We start from the raw sequence: 24,623 nt of genomic DNA, 5'->3' as shown, positions 1-24,623 counted from the left end.
ACAACTTTTCATTAAAACAAAATAGGCAGCAAAATGTTAAACAGTAGTGTATATGTCTCCATATCTCTTCAAATGTAAATTGTGTAATGGCCGGAGTCTTTGGGTTCAAGTAAAAAAATAATATAAATACCATTGGGTTGGTTCGGATTCATCGGGTTTTCAATTCCTGAATCTGATACCCGAACCGATGGTGATTGAATGCAGTAAAAAAAATCCGAACCGAATCGATGATCCAATCCAACTCACCATAATGTGTTAGGATCGGATCGGTTTGATCGGATTCACGGATCAGACCGTACCCGCTTACACCACTAATAATTAGGGACGGAGGAAGTAATAAATAAGGGTGTTAAAATTGAACTCTTAAACTATATGCATAATCTTAAACAACAAAAATTTTAGAAGTGAAAAGAGTAGTCACTATTCAAATTTAAATTTTAGAGCCTTCACGAGCCTTATAATATAAAAGGGAGAAATAAAAGTTATAATAAGTGTTAAGATAGAAAAAAAATTGATAAAAAGAATGTAAATAAAAATGTGTGAATATATAAAGTAAGAGTAATATGTTAGCAACCTGAAACTACATTTCATTTTCGGTGATACATGGTCGATGACCCATTGATTGGGCTGCTTGGACTCAGGAATTTTTTGTCTTTAGGCGTAGAATCTGTGCTGGTCACGGGCAGTTTGGAAGTTTGTGATACTGTTTTCAACAATTAAAGTAATATTTTTGTATTGTCCCCGAGTGATAGCTTAAGTAATAAGAGGTAGGGGACATATGAGTTGGGTAGAAAAAGTCTAAGGTTTAATTCCTGTTGAGTGCATCTATCTTTTTGATTTAAAAAAAAAGTAATATCATGTATTGTCGAATTATATATATATATATATATATATATATATATTAGATATGATCATATCAAAACTCTAATTCAAATTTTCTTTTACTTTTATTTTTTTAGGTAAATGTAAGTTGTCATTAATGTTAGTAAATTAATTCTTTCATCCGAGTTTGGACTTTGACTCCTTCACTTTTATCCTTAAACTCTTACGTACTCTAACTCTCGCCGTTTGAGCTAACATGAGTATTGCATGCAAGAATACACATTTTGTGCGTAGGCGTACTCAGCAAAACAAGCTCAGTCTGAATGTTTTCGATCAAAATCAACTTTATCACATATCATTATTTGTAACAAAATTATCTTATATTATTAATTTGTCATTTATTGTATATTATGGTAGTGTCGGACCCCACTTTTTTTTAAAAAAAAAGTTACTTTTAAGCAGAGTGAAAAATAAGAGCTTTTAGAAAAAGAATAAAAGTTGTTTGTTAGTTTTTTTTATTTTTTATAATGTAAAAACTACATGATGGTGGAGGCCTGGAGGGTCAGGTAGTACTGGTGCTGGATGTCGGTGTTACCTATTGGCAGTGGTCGCGGTGGTGGTGGTGTTACGGTGGTGGAGGTGATGGTAGTGGTTGTGATAGTGGAGGCAATCACTATGGGGTTATGAAGGAAGAGTTGGCAGCGATGGCAGTGGTGGTGGTTTCGGAGGTGGCAGTGGTGGTGGCAGTAGCAACGATGATGGTGGTAAACGACTTGGTGGAGGTGATTGTAAAGGTGGTGGTACTTGAACGTGGAGAGTGGTGGTAACAATGGAGGTGATGTTGGTATATAATGGCAATGGAGGTGGTGGCAGTGGTGGTGATGGTAGTCGTGGCAGTGACAATGGTGGTGGTGAACGGTTATGGTGGAGGTGATGGTAGAGTTGGTGGTTGTGGTGGTGGTGGTGGAGGAAGGCAGTAGCAGTGAAGGTAATGGTGCTGGTGGCAATGAAGTGATGGAGGCGGGAACAATGGTGGTGATGAACTGTTGTGGTGGAGGTGATGGTAGAGGTTGTGATGGTGGTGGAGGGTGGAGGTAACAGTTGGGGTGATGGTAGTTGTGGCAATTAAGGTGGTGGTGGTGGTAGCAATGGAGGTGGTGGTAGTGGTGGTGGCGGTGGTCATGGAGGTGGCAACGATGGTGGTGGTGAACAATTGTGGTAGAGGTGATGGTAGAGGTGGTGGTAGTGGAGGGTGGTGGCAATGAAGATAGGGTCATGGCGGTGGCAACAATGGTGTTGGTGGACGGTTGTGGTGGAGGTGATGGTAGAAGTGGTGGTGGAGGATAAATGTGATGTCTTTACGGCTTATTTGTAAAAAGCTCACTCATTTAACATTTTACTTAAAAGTCACTTTTTTATATTTTCTTTGTAAAAAAAGTAGCATATTTTTTAAGAACTTGTTATCAAGTGTGTTTGACCCAACTTTTCTTAAAAGTAACTTAAAAGTGAAAAATAAGTCCGGTAAAAAATCATGAGTAAGTTACACATTTGGGGATGTATTATAAAACATTTTCTTCAAAACTTGTACTAAAGGGAACATTATATTCCTAACTTCATATCCCCGGTTTGATGTACGTTTATAACAAACGCCATATGTGTGAAATTTTGTGATATGATAGTCGTTTTTTTTTTTGAAAGGGATATGATAGTCTTTGGTTTGGTTAATGAAGTACTTACCTTGTAATTACTGTGATTAGCGTTTTGTGTCTACCCAAATTTTGGTCAAAATGGTGGTCACAATTCCAATTATTGAGGATGGAGATTTAAATGAATATTTGGGTCTTAGGGTAATGTAATAATTGATTGAGAAAATTAAGGTTATTAATCTTTTTTTTAGAAGGGAAGGTTATTAATAGATTAGAGCAAGCATATCTTGTTATGTATCGTTTATCAGCTGGAGCACAGCTAAATTGCACTGTTCAGCTTGAGATCGTCTTTGGTTGCAAGTGCTCTTAAACTTGCATTTTCAATTCAAGCTAGGTTAATTGTAAAAAACAATGTTATATTTCGCAGCCATTATGATAGGCTCAATATTTTACATTCAACTTCTAATTATACACTTTATTGGCCTCTTCATTCTTTGATAATAACAAAGACAGTGAAAAATGATAGAACAAAAAATCACTCACAACTTCCCATGTGATTCTGTAGACTGAAAATGAGACCAGTATTCTTGAACAAGTTGCCTAAATAACGATCTTTCTCTCTTCATCAACTTCATTGGCTCATCATACTCAGCTAGCTTTCCTGCAAATATAGAACACATTTCATTTTACCAAACTAAAACAAGTACTTAATCAAACTTTAGTTTCTAATCTTTTGCAACTTCATATGGGAAATCAAGCATGGACACCATAGTTCCTATAGAAACATTTTGTGCAACAATTTTAAGGACTAATGTTTGTGCTCTTACCTTATCCAGTTTAGTTACAACTTACAAGCACAAGATTATATGACATCAACTGTAGAAGTTGCCAGTTGGCAATAAAGATGGATTAGTCTGGACAAATGTTTGTTCAATTAAATTAAACAAATGACATTTATGAGTAAATATTCAAACTAATATCAGTTCCTGAATATTTCAAACTGGATTTTAAGTCTTAAAATGTATACTATATCAGTCCAATGAATTTTTGTGCCACGAACCTATAAAACTAATTTGACTGATAATACATATTAAAAGATTAATTTGACAAAACAAAATTTGTTCAAGACCTTGGCATCAGTTTAATCATTTCAGATTTCATAAACTAAGTTGACAAACAAAAACATTCTGATGGGTCATGAAACTCCGAGGAAATATCCACAACTGGGCTAAGAGTAAATAACACAAGTGTATTGAAAACCTTGTTTTGTATTGGATGTACAGGTCCCCTTACTTACATGTTACTCAACATATTCATTTCTCATTCAACATGGGATTTCTTACTCACATATAACACATTTGGGGACCTTTAGCATAACTTGAACATTTAGGAAGTAATAAGCAAATATGGTATCAGTAAAGCTTAGTCCACACATTCAATATGAAACTTACCCTCATTGATGGCAAGAACCATAGTGCAATTCATCACAGTTGGTATCCTGTGGGCTACGGTAATTACCGTACAATCTGCAAATTCAGTCTTGATGGTTTTCTGCAGAATCAAATCAGTTGCATTATCGATTGATGCAGTTGCTTCATCAAGCACTAATATCCTACTCCTCCTCAAAAGAACACGTCCCAAACAGAATAATTGCCTTTGTCCGGTGCTCCAATTTGATCCATCTTCAACAACTACGTAACATTTGTTTCTACTCATTAGTAACAAGGAAGAAGCGAAGCCCGCATCAAATCAAATTAAGTTACAACAATTAAATTTGAGTCTAGAAATGTACCTGAAGTGTCTAAGCCACCTTTATCTTTGACAGCCTCTCGCAATTGACACTTTCCGAGAACCTTCGTGGAAGAAACAATTAGTCCACATTTTCTATGAAGAGCAAGGAAAATCATAATGTAGCAGATATTACCTCCCATATTTCTTGATCAGAGTGTTGCGATAAAGGGTCCAAATTATATCTAACGGTTCCAATGAAAAGGGTAGGATCCTGAGGTATTATTCCAATACTTGATCTCAAATCATGAAGGCCAATAGAAGAGATGTCTATGCCATCCACTATGATTTTTCCTCCAGCTGGCTCCACAAGACGAAACAAAGCACCTATTAGAGTGGATTTTCCACTGCCTGTCCTACCAACAATACCAATCTTGTGCCCTCCTTCAAATGTGCATGTTATACCATGTAGTACAAGTGGCTCCTCAGGCCTGTATCGTATCTGTTGTGGCATAATAAAGAAAATTATGCACTTTTATCAGTTCCTATATTTTGTAACTGTATGCTGCAAATTTGAAGTAATTAATACCTGCAAATCTTCTATTTCTACTTTGCCTGCAACTGGCCAATTAACTGGAGGACGATTTCCTTCTACGACTTCTTGAGCCTCACTTGGTATATGCATGTATTGACTTAGCCTCTCTATAGATACTATGTAATTTGCAAGAATGCATTGGCTTTGAACTGAATATACTAAGGACTCGTTTAATGAAAGGCCATAAGATAGAGCCATGCCAATAAATCCTGAGATTGAATATAAAAAAGACTCGCATAAGAGAGATAAGGCTATTTTTAGAGAAAAAAATATTATTTGCAAGATCATGACAAAACTTAAGAACGATGTTTCAATGGTAGCAATAACTGAAGTCTCACCAGAGGTTAAAGTCCCAGGTGGAAGCATAACCATGCAAAGTGCCGTGGAGCAAAGAACAATCGCATAGACTGTTTCTAACCGTTGTATCAGCCACTCACTTGAGGAAAAAATATGGAAGAAAGGACTAGCATTGGCATCAATTAGATCAAGATTTCTCCTGAAAAAACGATCTTCCCCCTCAAATGCCCTTATTGTCATAGATCCAGCAACAGTTTCAGCTACATGATTAGCTACGGAGGATTTTGTTGTGCCCTCCATCCGCATAAATTCTTTTGCACATGCATAGTAGTGTCTCTGTTGAAAAAAAGAAGAAAAATCCTTCACATGTTCCCTATCTAACTATTGAACTATAAAACCATTCATTGGCTTTACTCAATATCTTTAGGTTTTGGGATGGTTACTTCATAATACGATATAAGAGATTCTAACCAAGTGATTAAGTTTTTAAATAAATTGAATTTCATCTTAAGATTGGTAGGTCTGGTGAGATATCCATGCTTGTGTTTTGCAATATTAATTCATGACACCAACCAAGTGTATTGAAAATTATGGGGTCTAAGCATGCTACCAAAAGCAGCAATGCTATGTTTCGAAGGAAAATTGCAAGAAATGCTGATATAGAAAATGTTATTTGATGGAAACCATGGAGAGTAGTGGGGATAACTACTGCTTCTTGTGTTTCGAATGGTAACTTCTAGTATATTCCTACCAAAAGACTATCAGAAGTCTTTTACTATCAGTGGACTATCAGAAGTTTCTAAGTGTAGAAGATAAAAGAAATTCTGGGTTATAGCATTCTGCCCAACCATCTCATTAAAAAACAATGATTATTGTGAAGTTCAATATGGTGACTTTCTCATCTAGTTAGTTAAAGAAGCAGGCCCATATTCACTACTGAAATTCGCGGTATAATTCAAATTACAATATGTTCCATTACCTGCAAGCGCAAAACGACATAAACCATGGGTATAGTGATAAACAAGACTTGCCAAGTGATGGCTGTTAAAACTATAAGATCAGCATAATAGCTTATAGCACCTCCCACAGTATAAGCGAGGTTAAGTGGGAGATCAAGATCCACAATGCTCAGATCTGCTGAGACCTAAACCAGGAAACAAAGGGTTAGAAACAATTGCATAGAGTGATACTTCCATTAAAATTTAGGGAGCTTACCCGACTAAGTATCCTTCCCAAAGGTGTGGAGTCATAAAAGGATATAGGTGCACGAAAAAGGGAGTTCATTAACTGTGAAAATAATGATTTCGAAGATTGAAAACCCAAAGCAACAGAAAGAAAAATTCTAATCATTAAGAAAATTGTGGAGCCAACTCCTATCAGCATGTAAACCAGAATCAGTTGCAACGTGCTGACATGGGGATTGTCAACATTAGCAGCCATCCATGAGTTTTGAGTTATCTGGCAAATCACAAACATAAGGAAACAAAGACAACTCGCAGAGAAGTATATGTATCCTCTACTCTGATTCAGATACTGTAAATAAGGCTTGAACCCTGTGTCTCCTCTTTCTCTCTCTTCTTGCTTAATTAATTGATCACCATTTAATTCTTTATACTGCTTCTGTTTGAAAGGTTGTATAATTTCTCTACCAGAATTTGAATGTCTCTGGGAAGAAGTGAAATCTACAAGCCGGTCAGAACTAGCAGTCTCTTTGTGAGCATTGACTAGGTCCTGAAATTCTTGGCTTGAGGTCAATAGATCGTGATAAGGAGCAGCTTGTAGGGATTTTCCATCTGACATCAACTGCAGAGAAAAAAGTGACAGTCCATTAATAGCTTCAAGATAGCAAGAACAACATTGGCACTGATGAAAGAAAAAATAACTGAACAAGAATGATTAGATATCATTGAGCCAAATTGACAAAAAATTCTTCCCAAAAGAATGAATCAGAAAAAAGAGGTTATACATCAATTTTTATGGTCAAATCATACCCTTACTTTTCAACTAATGAAATACAATTAGTGGAAAGAAATAAAATTTTCCAACTACCATGATGGAAAAATTAGTGTATCGTATCCAGTATATTCCATTCATCCTCAAAGTAATTAGTGTAGAAACCTTTTTAGATGATCAAATGTTTTTCATTCTTCAAACTTTTAGTTATAAGGCAAACTTCAGCAAAAGATCGCATACTTCAATCAATTTTTTCAAACCCCCTAGGAGCAGCATAAAAGTTGGAGAAGGGAGAGGGAGAAAACAACAAATACACATCTGATAGCATACTAAGGTAAACGAAACAATGAACTAAGATACTTCTATGGCTTAAGTAATCAGATGAGGTGTGGAGACCAAGGATAAAATTTGTTCACTAATATTTAGAGTCAGATAAAAAAGACAATGGCATGAATCTTTGTGTTAAGATGGATGAAAATACCAGAACAGAATCAAATGCTGGGAGGAAGTCAACTTGATGAGTCACTAGTAGGACTGTCTTTCCAGTAAGTCCCTCCAATAAGTATTTCTGTCACATTTCAATTCTTTCAATAAAGAATGATGTTGGAAGATATGAATGGAGTCTGTGAAGAAAGGAAGGATGTATTACATTGAACAAATTTGTGGCAGTGTGTGCATCAACAGCACTGAATGGATCATCGAGGATATATACATCAGCATTCTGATAAAGAGCACGGGCTAGTTGAATTCGCTGTTTCTGACCTCCGCTCAGGTTTACTCCTCTCTCGCCTATTTCAGTGAGGTCACCATGGGGAAACAACTCAAGGTCCTCCACAAGTGAAGATCTATGAAGTGTTTCTTGGTACCTTTGAACATCTAAAGCTGATCCAAACAAAATATTTTCCTGTATTGTTCCTCTTTGTATCCATGCTGTTTGAGAAACATAAGCGAATTTCCCATAAACTTCAATCTGTAAATCACAAAACAGAATCTAACATCAATTAATATTACTGCTAAATTGAAAGATAGCAAAAGTTGAACTTCGGCACTAAAACAACAACAATTTTTTATCCCATTAAGTGAGGTGGGCTATATGGATCACAGTACGACATTGAACTCGATCAAAAACCAAACTTTGTTTAGATACCAAATTTTATGGAATAAGTTGAATTTTGGTGATAAATGACATAAATCTATGATAAGCATAAAGGTTACAAAAAACTTACATTTCCTTTAGTATAAGGGATTTCCCCAAGAATTGCTGCTAAGAGAGTTGATTTTCCTGAGCCAACTTCTCCACAAATCGCTATCTTTTGCCCAGGACTAACCTTTAAATTTATGTTTCTTAGTGTTGGCTTTGATGCATTACATTCCCATGAAAAGTCAGCAGAATTAATTAAAATTGTGCCCTTGAGCTGCTCAACAAAGCAAACTTTACGGACATTTTCCCTCTGCAGCTCAGGTTCCTCAAGGAATTTTACAATCCGGGCAAATGCAATCTTTGCTTGAATAACAACTCCAATAACATCGGGTATGGTTGAAATCGGATCATGCACTAGACGTAATGTTGCCACAAAAGTGAAAAGATTATTTGCATGTAAAGGAACTTTCAAGAAGTAACATGCCATAAAGGTAGCAGCAGAGACAAACATAGGCGCAGACCAATAGATAATGACATTATATGCTTTTTGTAGTAGCACTGAAGATAACCATTTGAGTTCAACATTTCTTAAGCTCTGAATAGCATCTTTAAAATGGATTTCCCATGCATAGAACTTCAATACTTTGACATTCACTAGAGCCTCAGAACTAGCCTTTAATCTTTCATCTCGTGCCACTAGCAGTTTGCTCAGAAACTTGTGCTGCAACTTTGCTAATGGAGCATTGAAAAGCACAGTGAGAACTATCACCACTAATGAGGCAATTGTTGCCAGTCCAACAGCACGAATAAGAACTAGTAGTGCAATACACAATTGGAGGATCGTAGTCCAAGTTTGGTGAAACCAAAATGGAAATTCTCCAACTCTGTAAGCATCTATAGTCACATAACTCGTTATCTCACCACCAGAGTGAATCAATCTAGCAGCATTGGATAACCTCAGTTGTTTTTTATAGATGGCTGCAGTGAGTAATGATTTAACTTTCATACCGACAAGTTTACAACGAAAATACCATTGCCTTTGTGACAGGGATTCTATGATCTTTACAAAGAAAAGTGATATGGCCAATGCATAACCTTCATATTTGAAATTTCCATTATCCTCAGAAGCTAATACAAAGGCATTAAGAATTACAGGACAAGAAGACAAAGTGAGTACCTTGAGCAGTGCAAAGAACCCTGATATCAAAATCTCTCTCTGGTGGCACAAAATTAGTGTCCATAAAAGTGATGAACGTGATGATGGGTCCTTTTGCTTCTGTCTATTCAATTGTTCTACAAACAAGAAATAGCATCTTTCTGCTCGCTCGGACTCCCACAACTTTGGCATATCCTCATCATGAAGTGTTCTCTCTTGACCCCTTTTCATCAGTGGATTCAACCACCAAAATGACATCCTACTAAAAAATCTGGCTTTGGCAAATGGGGTGACATAGCTAACAGGATGAACTTCATTGAACTGGCTATTCAAAGGGGCATAAAGACTTTCATCAATTTCTTCTTCACGTTTGCATGCTTTGTATGTGCATAAGAGAAGTAAAGCTGCTCCTAGAAAAGATAGAACATCTAAAGCAGCCTTGAGGGACAATTCTCTGCTGCTAAATGCATAAGATATGGATAAAGCACAGAAAAGGCCAGAGACAAAGAAGACAAGAAAAGAAAACATCCACAACCATGCTCTTTGAAATTGTTTCAGCTGTAGACTTAGAGTTAAACCGATTAACACCCATGTGAATCCCTGAAACAATTCTAGCAACCACCAATTAAGAGGAAGAGCACTGTGCATTCTCCTTAACTTCTCCTCTAAAACCCAAATGCCTATGCACAAATGCAGCATCCCTAGAGAACCGTTGGTTATGGCAGAAACTAGCTGCAACTTTGACAATCTTTCTGCTCGGATTGGACCCCGAATTGGTCCTGACAAACACTTGTGGATCATAACCAGTGACATTATGATCAGCAGTAACACATCAAAGCAAATGGTCAACAAATGATTGATGCATGTGGAAGGATTTTTCAAAAGCCTGAAATCATGACAGAAAGGCTCTACTCCTGTCTCTGAACAACCAGAATCCCCACAAGTCATGCTCCAAAAATCTTCCATATTCTTGCTGCTTTTTTTGTTTCTCAAACTCTGCAACAAAAAGCATGTCGTTGAAAACTTTTCCCCAAAACTTGAACAAGGCTATTAGAGTACAATAGTAATAGCTTGTGTAAGAAGCTTTGCTTCTAGTATAAATATAGTAGTTAAGTCATAGCTGTATTAACCTTTCAATAATACAATAACAGATTTAGATTCAGTTCCTCTCTCTCTCTCTCTCTCTCTCTCTCTCTCTCTCTCTCTCTCTCTCTCTCTCTCTCTCTCTCTCTCTCTCTCTCTCTCTCTCTCTCTCTCTCTCTCTCTCTACCATTCTGGTTTTCTGTTAGGCTGAACTCAAATTCAGCCGTAAGTCTAATAAGATTCAGCAAAATAATCCAACTTGCTAACTTTAAGAGTGCATGTTTCAAAATTAGTTCACAATTAATTATAAAGTCTAAATCAATTCCGGGAGGAAGCTTTTGTGGGTAGGAAATAGATTCTAAAATAAAAACTGATACAAACAAACTATGAGATTTCACAAGAAAAAAAATTGTCCGTCTGAACCATAGGAAATAACCAAAATGTAAAAAAGGCCCAACAATAATCACTTTTTTCATATCTCTGAACGTGAACACTAATCATATCATATGAATTACAATCAAGAATATAGAACAGACAGTTTGTAGAGAAATACAGTCAAGAATATAGAACAGACAGCTTGTGGAGACAAAGTAGCATAATGCGGCGAAGCTAAATAGCTAACAAATGTTAAATAAATATAGAAGACAACTCTCAGCTATCAATGCATAAAAATCCGCCAAATAACTTGGAACCTTGATTTTTGAACTCCATTCACTTTATTTTCTTCGGTCTCACTCTTTTTATCAGAGTATATACAGGCAATGGTGCAACCACTAGAGTTAAGAGAATCAGAAATAACAGAAGAGAAAAACACAAAACACAGTGCATTAAGCTCTGTGCTATAAGATCAGAACAACAACGTAATAAACACGTAACAATCCATGGAAAAACAAAAAACATTGCAAATTCATACGTACGTGTAGCTGAAGAAAAAAAGGACTACTTGTTACTGAATTGAGGCATGCTTTTTTTAAGACAGCTTGCAGGGTAAGAGAGAAAGTCTCTTTTTTTACTCAATTTATATGGTTGATGCATGTGGAAGGATCTTTAAAAATCATAATAGAAAGCCTCTCCAGAGTTCAGTAATTCAGAAAGAAAGGAAGAGAAAACACAAAACACAGTGCATTGAGGTCTGTGCTATATTGTAAAAATAAATAAGAAACAAACAAAGCATTTAAGATCACAACCATAACGTAGTAATAAACAGGTTAAATAGTTACAATATTTACGATCCATTTAAGAACACAACCAGGGATGGATGCAGGCTAGCCCCCACATACTACACTGTTATAATACTAAGGGATTAATTGCCCAAACTAAATATAAGTGCCCCATGACTTTGCCTTTTTACTTAGTGTCACTTAAATAGTTACAATCCATGAAATAATCAAAACATTGCAAATTCAATAGAAGACAACGTGGCTGGAGATGTTTGATATTCTTTATAAATGTTTAGAGCATCTCACATGTTTAATAGAGAAATAGTATATCATGGTTCACGTTCCCTCCATTTCTTTCCTTCAGTTTACTTTTGTGTTTTTAATTGTTTTGTGAGCAATGCATGGAAAATATAATACTAATATGTATTCTGACTTTCAACATATATAGATCCAAGTCTCTGACTTAACCGTCAAAAAGAAAAATGTATCTTATTTTATTTTTCTCAATGCTTTTTGGAATTCCAATTGTGCTTCAAAACTCTTAAATTTGTATAACAACTAGCCCGTGCAATGAAACGCACCGTTTCAATTACATTAGGAAAAAAAAAACAGAACTTAAAAGAAAAAAAAAGACGCACCCACCCACTTTTTCCCTTTCTCCTTTCACTTTACCCATTTCCCCCTCCATTCGACAACATCTTCATCTTCTATCCTCTTCTTCATCAATTACTTTTTCTTCACCAAAGAACCACACTAATACCCACCATAAACTACAAATATTTGAAGAAGAAGCTTGAAGGCTCACGTAGGAAGCTTTTGGGTTAGTTTTGAGTGCTAGGGATTTTGTTTTAAGAGAGGATAAGATTACCCACCCCATAAAGAGTATTCACTTGAGCTCAATGAGGAATATTCACAACCCAAAAATTATAAATAATGGTATTCTAGTCTATGCTAATTTTGGGTAAATTAATTTTAGGGATTTGAGCTCACAATTAGGGATTTCATGGTTGTTTTGGATAATAGATAGCTAAACTAAGTTCCTAAGGAGTTGAAATTTGTTGTTGATGTTCAGACTTGCCGATCACGGACTCATCCGGGCATCTTGAAGTTGTTGGGAGCACTCCTCTTGATCCTCCATAGTAGTGAGTGGTTTATGACCATTTTGACATATTTTTAATTACTCTATGTTTATGGTTTTGACTATTTTATTATAATTAGAAGTGTCTATTTATTTAAAATTGGGGGAACATCCTTTCATTCACATGACTATCTTTTATTGAGTTATTTAAGATTATGTAATCAAATAAATGAATTTGAGAATGATTTTAGTTTGTCTTAAGTTATGAAGTTACAAACTTTATGTATTGAATCATGTTGGGTTGAGAATGACATCTTGATGAGCTTTGATAATTATTGAGAACATTCATATTTGAAACTTTGATATGAGATTGCTTATGATTTTGGAAAGATGATTGTGGGAATACATGTTAGAACCCCGTAGGCGTTAACGGAGGTAACGACCTAGGTGCACCTAGTTATTTGATTCTGGGTGGAGAGGGCTATCCGTTAGATGGAGCCACCAATGCACGGAAAGGGCTATCAACGAGATGTAGCTTCCCCCGATGAGATTGATGAGATATAACATGATTCCGGGTGGAGAGAGCTATCCGTTAGATGGAGCCGCCTCTTGGATAAGATAATCCTTATGAGGAAAGAGCTATCAACGAGATGTAGCTTCCCCCGATGACACGATGTGACTTGAGAAAGGAAAGGGCTATCTGTTAGATGGAGCCGCCCCTAGGGGAAAGGCCACCCCGTAGGAGGAAAGTGCTATCAACGAGATGGAGCCGCCTTATGATTATGGTTCTCTCATGTGTGTTCCCTATTGTATTTGGATTAACGGATTTTGAGTGATTTTATAAATTGAAAATGCTTTAACCGCATTATAATTCTTTAAGTTTGCTCTATGTCAAAGTGACATTGATTTGAGTTAGTAAAGCATGAAGCTTTTACCATGCCATATATGTTTTATGAAGGTGATTTGAGTTACTTGACTTGATCAAATGTCATATTTATCCTGAGTTTTAAAGAGAAAATCGTGCCTATGATGTTTCCCTTCTAGTTCATGGTGGTTTATAGGCCCTCACTAAGTCTTTGTGACTTACCCCCTCCTTATTTCCATTTCAGATTCACAGGTAGCTGAGTAGGAGGTTGCTTCAGTTGCAGCTTGTACAGTTACTTCTTTTTGGTAGGCCTCCTACGGTTGGTGGCCATGTTGATGTCTTTTGTTGATCTTGTTGGTGTTCTGCAGCTATAAGGAATATGTAGTAGTCATATTTTGTAAAGTGTAAACAACTCTATGATGTATTTGATGACGTTGCTTCTTGGATCCTTGGCTGGATTTTAAACCTCATTGGCAGGTCTTGTTATTTTGGGAAATGAAGATTTACAAAGGAAACTCTGTCGAAATGTCGTTTAAACTTGTTTACTTTTATAAGAGGTATTGCGGAAACGAATCATGTGAAAGCAGGCTTGCTAGGCTATGGTAATAGCTTATGCGCCGGTTACGGCTTGGGTTTGGGTCGTGACAAAGTTGGTATCAGAGCTTTGGTAGTAGGTCCTAATAGCTGCAGACATGAGGTAGTAATAGAATCTTGCTAGTAAATTGTGAACCGCGGCACAACTTACTTCCAAGATGCTATTAACATCTCATGGTAGTCCTAGAGTCTTTTTCAATGTTGTGATTAAGCTATTCTTAATTCCTTCAAGATGGAGTCTTGTCTTCTATTTGATCAATGTTTTGTTCTTAGGTGAGGATGCCACCCAGGATGAGGATTCCTGCTAGAAGGGGAAATTCTGATGAGTCTGCTACCCAACCCCAAGACCCTCCTCCAAGGGGTCGTGGTCGGCGTCGTGGTCGAGTTAGAGGGAGAGTTGGAGGGAGAGATGCACTGGCTGGGCGTGGATTGGCTGATGAGGTAGCCAATGATCAGGTTCCTAGGGCAAGGAGAAGCAATCCAGGGATTGCAGAGCTTGCAACTACTATGCAAGTGTTTCAGCAATCTGTACAACAACTTGTAGGAATTTTGGGTGGGCAGCAACATTAGGGGAACCCAACTCCTATAGCTAATGATCCGCAACATGGAGTAAGACAAGGACAACAACAACCAGTAACTACCCTTGGTGAGATTACTGTCTCATTGGCAGACTTCATGAAGCTCAAACCGCCTACTTTTTCTGGGTTACCGAGTGAGGACCCACAAAGGTTCATTGATGCTTTGGAGAGACTATGGAGAGCCTTGGGGTGCTTATCTGTCAGAGCCGTAGACTTGTCGTGGCTGGCGGTGGTTGTCGCCGGAACCCGGTCCTGTACCATCACAGTCGCGTGCACGGAGGGGAGGTGGCTACGGTTCAATAACAAAAAAGGGAAGAAGCAGGACCAGAAGAAACAGGAACGGTAGCAGAGAAAGAAAGAGCGTGAAAAGAAAAAAATGAAACTGATGGGAAAAGAGGGTATGATTTGTTTCTTTTTATGTTTTAACCTTATCTTTTCTCTTAAATTCTTTAACAAACTTATCCGATTATTGTTATGGGCTTTAACCCAGACCCGTTTTTTTCTTTGTTTCTTGTTCCTTTTTCTTTCATGAATCCTCTTTCTTTTTGCATCCTGATTGGACTCCACGGATGGTGTGTTTTTTTGGCAAAAGAAGAATATATTTTGGATCTTAATTGTAAGACTCGGATTTGCAGAACTGGATTAAATGTTTATTTTCTGACTCACGCGTAGGACCGGTGTAAGCGTGACAGGAGGTTACTGTTTGGGAAAGTTTAATGAAGAAGAAAGTTCAGGAATTGCTTGAGGATAGTATCATAGTCGTTTTAGGAGTTAGTGCGAGTCGTCTGCACACCTGCCTTATGGCGAGAGTGTCCAGAATGGGCTAATTCCGCTCTTAAAGCAACGTTTAAGTGAAATTTCAAATCCTTGGAAAAATAAGAAGTTCTCTTTATTTTTCCCTCGACCAGTGTTTCATTTCGGAACTCTGGATTGTACGCACGATAGGATTTGTTTCTCGGAAGTCCGACGACGTTAAATTCTTTTCTTTAAAAACCCTAAATTCAAACGCTGAATGAAGACTTTTTCTATTCGGAGCTTCTAACGAAGTTTCCATCCGCGTAGCCAGTTTTCTTTCGACGTTTCCAATCTTTCTTCAGAACGAAGTTTTGTCATCCGACTATCACATCAAAAAGTAGTTTTTCGGGGCAAATTAACTTACACCGCTTTTGGATCGTTTTTCCCAAATTCAAGAGATTTGTTTTGAGTTCTGGAATTCTGTCGCCAGAATCTCGCTTAGAATTCACCGATGAACGTGCTGCAAAAATCGGAATCGCGAAATATTCATTTTCCCGCGATTTCACTCTCCTATAAATAGTAAAAAAATCACAAAATATCACCATTCCACCACCTTGAGGCCGCGAGCTTGGAGGAGAGAAGAGGGAGGAAGAACTTCGTCGTTTCTTGACCGATCTTCGAGCTGTTTGTCTCTATTTCACGGCATCGAGGTAACTTACTTGATTCTTACCTCTGATCATTCTTTTCATCGCGTTTCTTTATCTCTTTCTGAGCTCAAAGTTTCGAGCTTTTCGTAAATCTGTCAGATTTTCCCGATTTTTCTTTTGAACTACCTCCTATACTTTCCCAACAACCTAGAACACTCGCCGTTGTTCGCCGATTTCGATCCAATTTTCAAAGATCTGAAACAATGTATAAAAACCCTTTTTCGCACATATTGAAACTTTAATGTCGAAAAGCCACAATCCGACTTAGTGCCTTTAGGATTAGTTGCTACAAATGCCGTTGTGGAGATCGCCATCAAATTTGTTTTCCGAAGTTTTAACTTTGTGTTTTTGAGCTTTAATTTTGGACCAAAATGCCCCTAACTAGTCGTAATTCGATCCGATCGTTCTAAAATTTTTCCGACAATCTCTTTACCCTAGTTTTACCCTAAAACTACCTAGGAATTAAATTAGATCGAAGAAAAAGCGCCGGAAACCCTTTTCTCTTTAGGGGCCGAGAGCATGTTTTAGGGGGGGGGGGAGGTTATCGTTTTTGCGTAACTCGTTCTCTCGTGCTCGATTGTTGTACTCTGAAGCTTCAAACGCTTTGTCTATCGTTAATTAGCTGTGTTGTGATCGAGCTAATCGATTTTGTTGGATTTCTGCTTTGTTTTCTCCGAGGTTCAGTTGAAGGAACTTTGGGTACGACGGAGCAACTTTGTGAGGAGAACCTATACCGAGAGGCTGGAACAACTCGAGGTTAGGGCAACTTACCTATTAGATAAGATTGCATGATAGGCGTCGATAAATTCAACTTGTGTATTACTTTGATATTGGTTATGATGCTGAATTATTGTTATGTTGTTTCCATGACTTATGATATTGATCTTTTATTAAATTATGCGCCTTGACGCGCTTTCGGAGATCTTTCGGGTTGGAGGAACAACCCTAGGCAAGTCCAAACATGGGGTTTGAGACCTAGTCATTCGTTTGTATACTTAGACTTTCCCCGGGGTTTACATTTGGTGGGATTTTGGCAAATTTAGAATGAATAGAATTTTGAAAACTAGAGACCTTAGAGAACTTAGTCTTCAATAACTAAACCCATAACCTGACTAATTCAATTCGAAACGTTTTCATTAACGAATAAACCATAGGGAATCTAAACGGGAAAATGATTGCGAGAGACGGGGAAAAGTCGACATTGTCGTGAGTTCTTGAGAATTGTTGGACACCACGGGGGTGAGCCACGGTGACGAGAGGAAGTCACCGAGTACTTTGGTACTCTTGTTGTTGTAGTTTATGTCGTAGGGTCGACATTAAACTCTTGAGTTTTGAATTTGAGAATTAAGCTAAACACTTGCGTAGTGAGGACGATTCGATGTTTGGCTAACCATATTGCATCATGCATAAATTCGAGGTTTGTACGATTGAAAGATTGGGCCTCGGTGAAGTTGGGACGGCTTCACGAAGGTTGGGACGGCCTTCATCAAAGAACACATGGATGTATCTTCGGCATAACGGGCAGAGTGGTACGACCTAGGGTGGTTGGGACTGATCTGACTATGCATGGGTTTGTAAGTGACACCCGAGCGGAAATGGTTAAACACTAGGTCGGTGTTAGGACTGACTCGATGGTGCCCATCCCAATTGAACTATCCGGATCATATTGAATTGCATTTCACGCATACATTCACCCTGACTGGAATTGTATGCTGTATGAATTATCGAAGTATTGTTAGAGTCAATAACATGCTAGGATTATTTATATATATACATAAACATATATATCTATACCCCAATCACATGTTGTATGTATAATTACTTTATTCCGTGAGTTGACCCTAGCGCCTTGGCTTTGGTTTCATGTTTGTGTTTGGGCGGTCGGCCTACTGCTAGATGTCGATGGCGGACTGGTTTTCGATGGTCTCTCCCTCGGCGGGGATCAGGCAGGTTTGAGCTGGTTGACCGTCATGCCCCCACCGCTTGGGTGATCGATTCCGTGGATCATCGAGCGACGTATCGGGGAAGGGTCATGGAGGACCGTACTGACGAGCGTGGACGTCTGACGAGGGGAGTTCTACGACGCATGGAGCTGAGCTTCAACTTGCCGCCTTCAGTTCGCTGTGGACCGGGCACTGGCCGAGGACCACCTGCCCACCTTCATCTTTATCCGATGACGAGGACCCATCCGAGATCGAGGCTGATATTGATGCACCTGTCGCTCCACTTCCTGCTACTGCTGTCGATCCTACTGATGTTGCGTCGTCCTCGAGGCTCGTGGAGCCGAAGAGGGAGCCTGTTTTTCCATCTGCCTCTCGCCGTTTTCCGTATACTCCACTGCGCGGCTACCGCGTGGAACCCCTGGTTCGTGTGGTGGAGGAGGATGTCCTTACTGAGGAGGTAGATGTTGAGATGGGCTCGACTAGGGTTGTTCGCAGGACAGTTAGGAGGGAGGTCGTGGACTTGGATACTAAGATGATCAAGGTGGACTCTGACTCTGACACTGATGACGACTACTACGTCGAGAGCGACGAGGAGGAGGAGGAGCTATGAGCGGTACTGGGAGGGTAGGTTTAGGCAGGCGTCATATTTTGTGTAGAGCTCTGATTCGTCTTACTTTTGGGACAGGGTAGGTTCCCGATGCATGACTTTTTGTGTGGTTCTCTTGCTGAGGGATTACAGAGAGTCTGTCGGACTGTAGGGGTCTTTGTTTAGGCCATTTTGGGGCCGACTTTCTCTTGGAGGATTGTAATTATAACTTTCTTACTCACACTTCTGGATCTTTACATATTTGCCTACTGGCACACTACTTTGGAGTCAACGCGAGTGTGCGTGACGTTGGAGTGCAGCTGAGGCTGTACATGTTTATATGTTTGTACATCGGTTAGTTTAGTTGCTGATTTATGTCTTTATTTTCTATCACTATAATTAAAAAGAATCAAACGAAAAAAAAAAACCTGTTTTCCGCTTAGAGTTATTTTTGAGTTACTAGAATGACACCCGGAAATCGGGGTGTTACATTAATCAATGCTAATACTTGTCCAGATCATGAATACAAACATGTTTAAATTTTACTATTATAGCTTCAACAATTTTAAAATATCTAAATTAACTTGTATCATATTAAATTAATCTCAATTAAAAGAGCAACATCATTGATTATACGACCTCGTTGTTCTCAAGTGTTGTATGACTCGACCTATCGTATACTAATGTATCTTGGGTCTAAAACTAAATTAAAAACATTTTTCTTAATCTAACAAACAAAATAAAAGTTTAATTCTAAACATTCTAAAACAATTTCATAATCTCACATAATAAATCAGGGGTTGTACTTATCGTATGCTTAGTCATCTTGAGTCCCATCCAATTAAAAAAACCCCTAACAATTTCTCTCTTATTATGTTAGTACTACGTAGCCTTGATGTCTCCTCACAGAGAATATGTAGGCCGGGATTTAATTCCCGATAAGCACCCTAAAATAAAAAACCATTAAGATTCGTGTGTAAATAATTTTAATAAAAAGATAAAATAATAGAAATCAGGGTAAAACACATACTTTTTTAAAGCTAAGGAACCCTGCATGATTAATCTTAGGTACCGTCTTACGACGGGCGTTGTGGGGTGCTAACACCTTCCCCACGCGTAATAGACTCCCGAATTCAATATCTGGTTCGTAAACTATTATCTTGGGTTTTCCGGTGTTCCCTTTAAAAATATTGGTGGCGACTCTTCTGTTTACTATTTAGCTTTTTAGCGCAACTTCGCCGCCGCGACCCCGGTTGCGACAGTATAGTACCTATAGTAAAGGGATTACACTAAGAGAGAGAGAGAGAGAGATGGAGTAACCACTAAAGAGAGAGAAAATAACTGACTCTCAAGTGTGTATTGATCAAATGAGCCCCAAATTCCTTTACAAATGGTAACTGTTCCCTATTTATAGTAGGAGAGCTGGGCCTAATGTGCATAACTGCCTTTGTTGGACCGGTTGGGCCTCGCGGGAGGAGGCCCAATTCCCAGGTTGGGCGACCGCCACTTGGTGGGTAACCCCTGCGCGTAGGCCCCCTAGGGGCTCGCCCAGTCCACCAGTCACCAAGACACCGAGCACAAAGCATGAGGGCTAAGTGTCTTTAAGGATAAAAATGACTAACTAAAAGCGCTATTGTGCAACAATATTTAAATCGCCGATATGGCATTAAAAGCAGTAAAATTTCATAAGTCCACTGATGACCCTATTTTAGTAGTGTTTTTAGGGTCATTTCCTAGTTTGTTTCGAGTCTTTTTATTGAGTCTCATGTAGTGTTTCATGCATTATCATGCATTTTTATCTTTCTTTAAGTTTTTACTTTGTTTTGGTAATTTTATAGTTTTATAGGGACCTTTCTTGCATTTTAAGTAAGTTTAGGACTTGCATATCTTTTCTACTTGAATTGAGGGTCTTTTGTGCTAATAAACTCTTGGAAATCCTAGATATTTTCCTTGCTTTGTTCCCAAGCAGCTAGGTCTGAAAACTGATGAAGAAAGAATGTCAAAAGGCTTGGAAAATTGAAGGGAGGCTTAAAGGGGAGTTAAGAAGAAGGTTAAGAGGCTTTCTAGCATGTAGAGAGCGCTCAGGCGCTCGTGTTGAGCGCCTGAGCGCCAATTGATTCGATGTTTACATGATGCTAGAAAGGAATTGGCGCCTGAGCGCTCCTGATTGAGCGCCTGAGCGCCAATTACCTCCAGAGAGCTTGTTTTGGCTTGGAATTGGCGCTCAGGCGTGCTTAATTGGCGCCTGAGCGCCCAGACTCGACCTGTTTGCCTATAAATAAACTTTTTGTCATTTCTTTTGTAACCTTTTGTCATTTTATCATATTTTCATAAGTTAGAAGAGAGGGTTTGAGTTCTGGAGCTTGAGGAGCTTTCTATAAGCCCTATGTTTCAGGTTTCATCTTTATCTTCTTGTATGGATTTCATAGTCATGTTTGGCTAAAACCCCTTTTGTTTTGGGTTCTTTATAAGACTTTGAATGTTTTAGCTATCAATCCTTTTCTATTCATGATGTTCTGAGTAAACCCTTGAATCTCACTTCTATGCTTTATCTCTCAAGCTTGAATGCATGCTAGCTTTTTACTTTTCTATAATCATAACGATAGTTTGTTATAGAATTGGGATTTGTTGTGGGATTACCTCTTCTATACTTGCTGCTAGGAATAGAGGAAGGGTTGAGGTTTGTTGGCCTGAATTGCATGCTTGGTGCTTCTAACAAATGTTTAGGTTATCAAGGAATTGAATCTATCTTTTGATTAGAAAGGGTTTTCTTTACGAGGCATCGATAGATGACTATCTAGGCTAGAACATCAAGGAGAGACTCGGGATTAATTGAATATGAAGGTTTGCTAAAACTGAAATAGTCGAACAAGAACCCAAGGCAATCTCATCTCTGTTTTTCAATCGCTTTATTACTTGATTACTTGTCTTTTTACAAACTCAAGAAACAACCAATTATTAAAACTGAATTTTACTTGCTTTTCAACCTTAAACTTGAATCTTAAACTGAATTGCCACACCAATTCCCTGTGGTTCGATAATTTAAAACCCGGAGGTATTCGTACACTTGCGAATTGACCAACAAGTTTTTGGCGCCGTTGCCGGGGAATTGTTTGTGGTTTTTGGTTTAAGTTTTTAGTTTGTGGTTTTATTTTTTGTTTTTATCTTTGTCTAGAATTGGTGCTACTAATCTTTTTCTGTTTGAGTGTCACACTTTCAGGTTGCTCTCACGAGAGACACCGTCATGGGTGGCCATATGACGGAGGAGGAGATGCAAGCCCATATCGAGGCAAGAATCCAAGAGGGGATCACCCTCCGATTATGTGAACAAGAAGTTGAGAATGCCAACCGGTCTCTTCGGGAACTCACTTCGGCAACCATGAGTTATGACTATCCCGGGAGTATTGTCTTTCCCGAAGGAGTGGGAAACTTTAAGTTGAGACCGGCATTCATCAACTTGGTGAGCCAAAACCAATATGGTGGAGGTACTTTGGAAGATCCACATGCCCACATGGAGAGGTTCATCCGGAATTGCAACACTTACCGGGTGAACAATGTTCCGGCGGATGCAATTCGGTTGAGCTTGTTTCCATTTTCTTTGAAGGACACCGCTGAGGAATGGCTGAATTCTCAACCTCAAGGGAGCTTCACTAGTTGGGAAGACTTAGCGGAAAAGTTCACAACAAGGTTCTTCCCAAGAGCCCTTTTGAGGAAATTGAAAAAAGACATCATGAATTTTGTGCAACCCGCTGAAGAAAATCTCTATGAAGCTTGGGAGCGCTTCAAGAAGCTCTTGAAAAAATGTCCTCAACACAATCTCACCCAAGCTGAATTGGTTGCAACATTTTATGATGGTCTACAATACTCTTGGAGGTTTGGCCTAGATGCGGCTTCAAATGGCGAGTTCGATGCTCTTCCCCCACAAGCGGGGTATGACTTAATAGAAAAGATGGCAGCGAGAGCCATGAACTCTGAAAATGATCGCCAAACCCGAAGGAGTAAGTTTGAAGTGGAAGCTTATGACAAGCTCTTGGCCTCCAACAAGCAACTCACCAAACAAGTGGCGGAGATTCGAATGCATATTAAGGAGACCAAGGCTATTGGTGCAAGAATGACTTGTGTGGAGTGCAAGTGTTATGGTGAACCTCATGTTAGTAACTTGTGTACTGTCAATGCTGAGAGCAAAGAAGCCAAAGCTATAGCTCAAGGAAGCATAGTTCCATCCTCAAATCATGAACCTCTTGTCCAAACACAAGTTGTTGGAAAGGTGAATTGCAAGAGAAGTTTAGAGGAGCTATTGGAGAGTTGCATCAACCGCATGAACAAAAACCATAAGAACCAAGAGACGGCTATCAAGAACTTGGAGAACCAACTTGGCCAGCTAGCCAAGCAAATGGCCGAGATACCTCAAGGTAAATTTCCTTCCGATACTATCCCCAATCCCGAACAAGAAAATTCTGCTGTTGTTACCACTAGGAGTGGGAGAGTGTTACATGAGTTAAAAAAGAAAGTAGAGGGAGAAAAAAGTGAGAGGATAGTTGAGGAGGAAAGGAGTGTTCCTATTAAAACTAGAGTGATGAATGATCCTATTCCTGAGCTTAGCAAAGTTCCATTTCCTAAAGCATTGGCTAAAAAGAATTTGGATAAAAAGTTTTCAAAATTTATGGATGTTTTTAAGAAACTCCATATCGATATCCCTTTTTCTGATGCTTTGGAGCAAATGCCTATCTATGCTAAGTTCATGAAGGACATTTTAAGTAAGAGAAGGAAGTTGAGTGAGGTTGATGAAACTATCATGATGACCGAGGAGTGTAGTGCCATTTTGCAAAGAAAAATGCCTAAGAAGAGAAGGGATCCTGGGAGTTTTACCATCCCAGTGGAGATTGAGGGGTTGACTGTTGTTGAAGCCTTGTGTGATTTGGGAGCGAGCATCAACTTGATGCCGCTTAGCATGTTTAGAAGGTTGAATTTAGGAGAGGTCACCCCGACCATGCTCTCCTTACAAATGGCGGACCGATCCTTAAAAACACCTTATGGGATCATTGAAGATGTGATGGTTAAGGTTGATAAGTATGTGTTCCCAGTTGATTTTGTGGTGCTAGACATGGAGGAGGATGCTAAGATTCCTCTCATTCTTGGCCGACCCTTCTTAGCCACTGGCGGGGCTAAAATTGATGTTGATAAAGGTCAGCTCATTCTCAGAGTTGGTGAGGACAAGGTAAGATTTTCGGTTTTCAATTCTAATTTGCAAACTAACATTAATGATGGTTTTGTTTGTGATATGATCAAAAACTTGTCCAGGTCTTCAAGGGAGACCCCCAAGGTAAGTGAAAAAGATGTTGAGCTTAATAAAGCTCTCATCAAGCTTGTTAGTGAAAACAAGTATGGGGGGTCTAAAGATGAGAATTTCCAAGCCCACATGGCCCGGTTCACTCAAGCTAGTCACCTTGTAAAAATGGAAGGTGTGACTAGTGATAAGCTCAAGGTTAAGCTTTTCCCTCACTCCTTGAAGGGGGGAGCAAGGATTTGGTACGATGGTTTAGATGAAACCCTCTCTTGGGAGGAATTGTTCCAAAGGTTTTGTGCAAGGTTCCTACCTTGCACATGTGGAAGAAAGATTGATGGTAAGGAATTTCCTTCCTAACACCAAAGGAAGGAGAGTCCACCTAGGACTATAACTTAGGGCTGCTTGGGAGACGACCCAAGTCTTGTTTTATTTTACTTGTTTTTTTGTTGCATTTTGCAGGGAATGAGAGCATGAATCCTGGTGTAGGAGGTGTATCTAAGGCCTCCATGGTAACTTGTAAAGGAGGTCGACTCTTTCCCTTAGTTAAGCTCATGCATTGTTACATATTTTTCTTTTGTAACTTTTTTTTTTTCTCTGGTTGATCATGCATTGTAAGTTAGAGTTGTTTTTGGGTCTTTACTTCCCTATACTCACATGTTTTTGCCCGTA

General features: G+C 38.8%; 1 protein-coding gene, 1 long non-coding RNA gene and 1 other non-coding gene across 3 annotated transcripts; 1 reads left to right on the top strand and 2 right to left on the bottom strand.

Moving 5' to 3' along the window:
* Window positions 1–2,863: 2,863 nt before the first annotated feature.
* On the bottom strand, window positions 2,864–11,548 carry LOC130738214 (ABC transporter C family member 10-like). Its single transcript, XM_057590150.1, has 12 exons — window positions 11,339–11,548; window positions 8,268–10,334; window positions 7,691–8,011; window positions 7,523–7,609; window positions 6,304–6,891; window positions 6,068–6,232; window positions 5,130–5,424; window positions 4,786–5,000; window positions 4,393–4,698; window positions 4,261–4,321; window positions 3,920–4,159; window positions 2,864–3,129 (listed from the first exon to the last, which is right to left on the bottom strand). Exons 2-12 carry the CDS (start codon window positions 10,302–10,304, stop codon window positions 3,008–3,010), a joined length of 4,437 nt encoding a protein of 1,478 aa, XP_057446133.1. The 5' UTR covers window positions 10,305–10,334; window positions 11,339–11,548; the 3' UTR covers window positions 2,864–3,007.
* A 458-nt stretch (window positions 11,549–12,006) lies between these two features.
* LOC130738212 (uncharacterized) lies at window positions 12,007–14,365 on the top strand. Its single transcript, XR_009019265.1, has 3 exons — window positions 12,007–12,517; window positions 12,654–12,723; window positions 13,769–14,365. It is a non-coding gene; the product is annotated as an uncharacterized LOC130738212 (long non-coding RNA).
* Window positions 14,366–22,379: 8,014 nt separating this feature from the next.
* Window positions 22,380–22,486, bottom strand: LOC130741506 (small nucleolar RNA R71). The gene has a single exon (XR_009020401.1). It is a non-coding gene; the product is annotated as a small nucleolar RNA R71 (small nucleolar RNA).
* Between the last annotated feature and the right edge of the window lie 2,137 nt (window positions 22,487–24,623).

The sequence above is a fragment of the Lotus japonicus genome, chromosome 2 (assembly GCF_012489685.1).
Source record: "Lotus japonicus ecotype B-129 chromosome 2, LjGifu_v1.2".
Lineage (NCBI taxonomy): Eukaryota > Viridiplantae > Streptophyta > Magnoliopsida > Fabales > Fabaceae > Lotus > Lotus japonicus.
The sequence above is the reverse complement of the archived record's forward strand: the minus strand, read 5'-3'. Positions and strand labels throughout refer to the sequence as shown.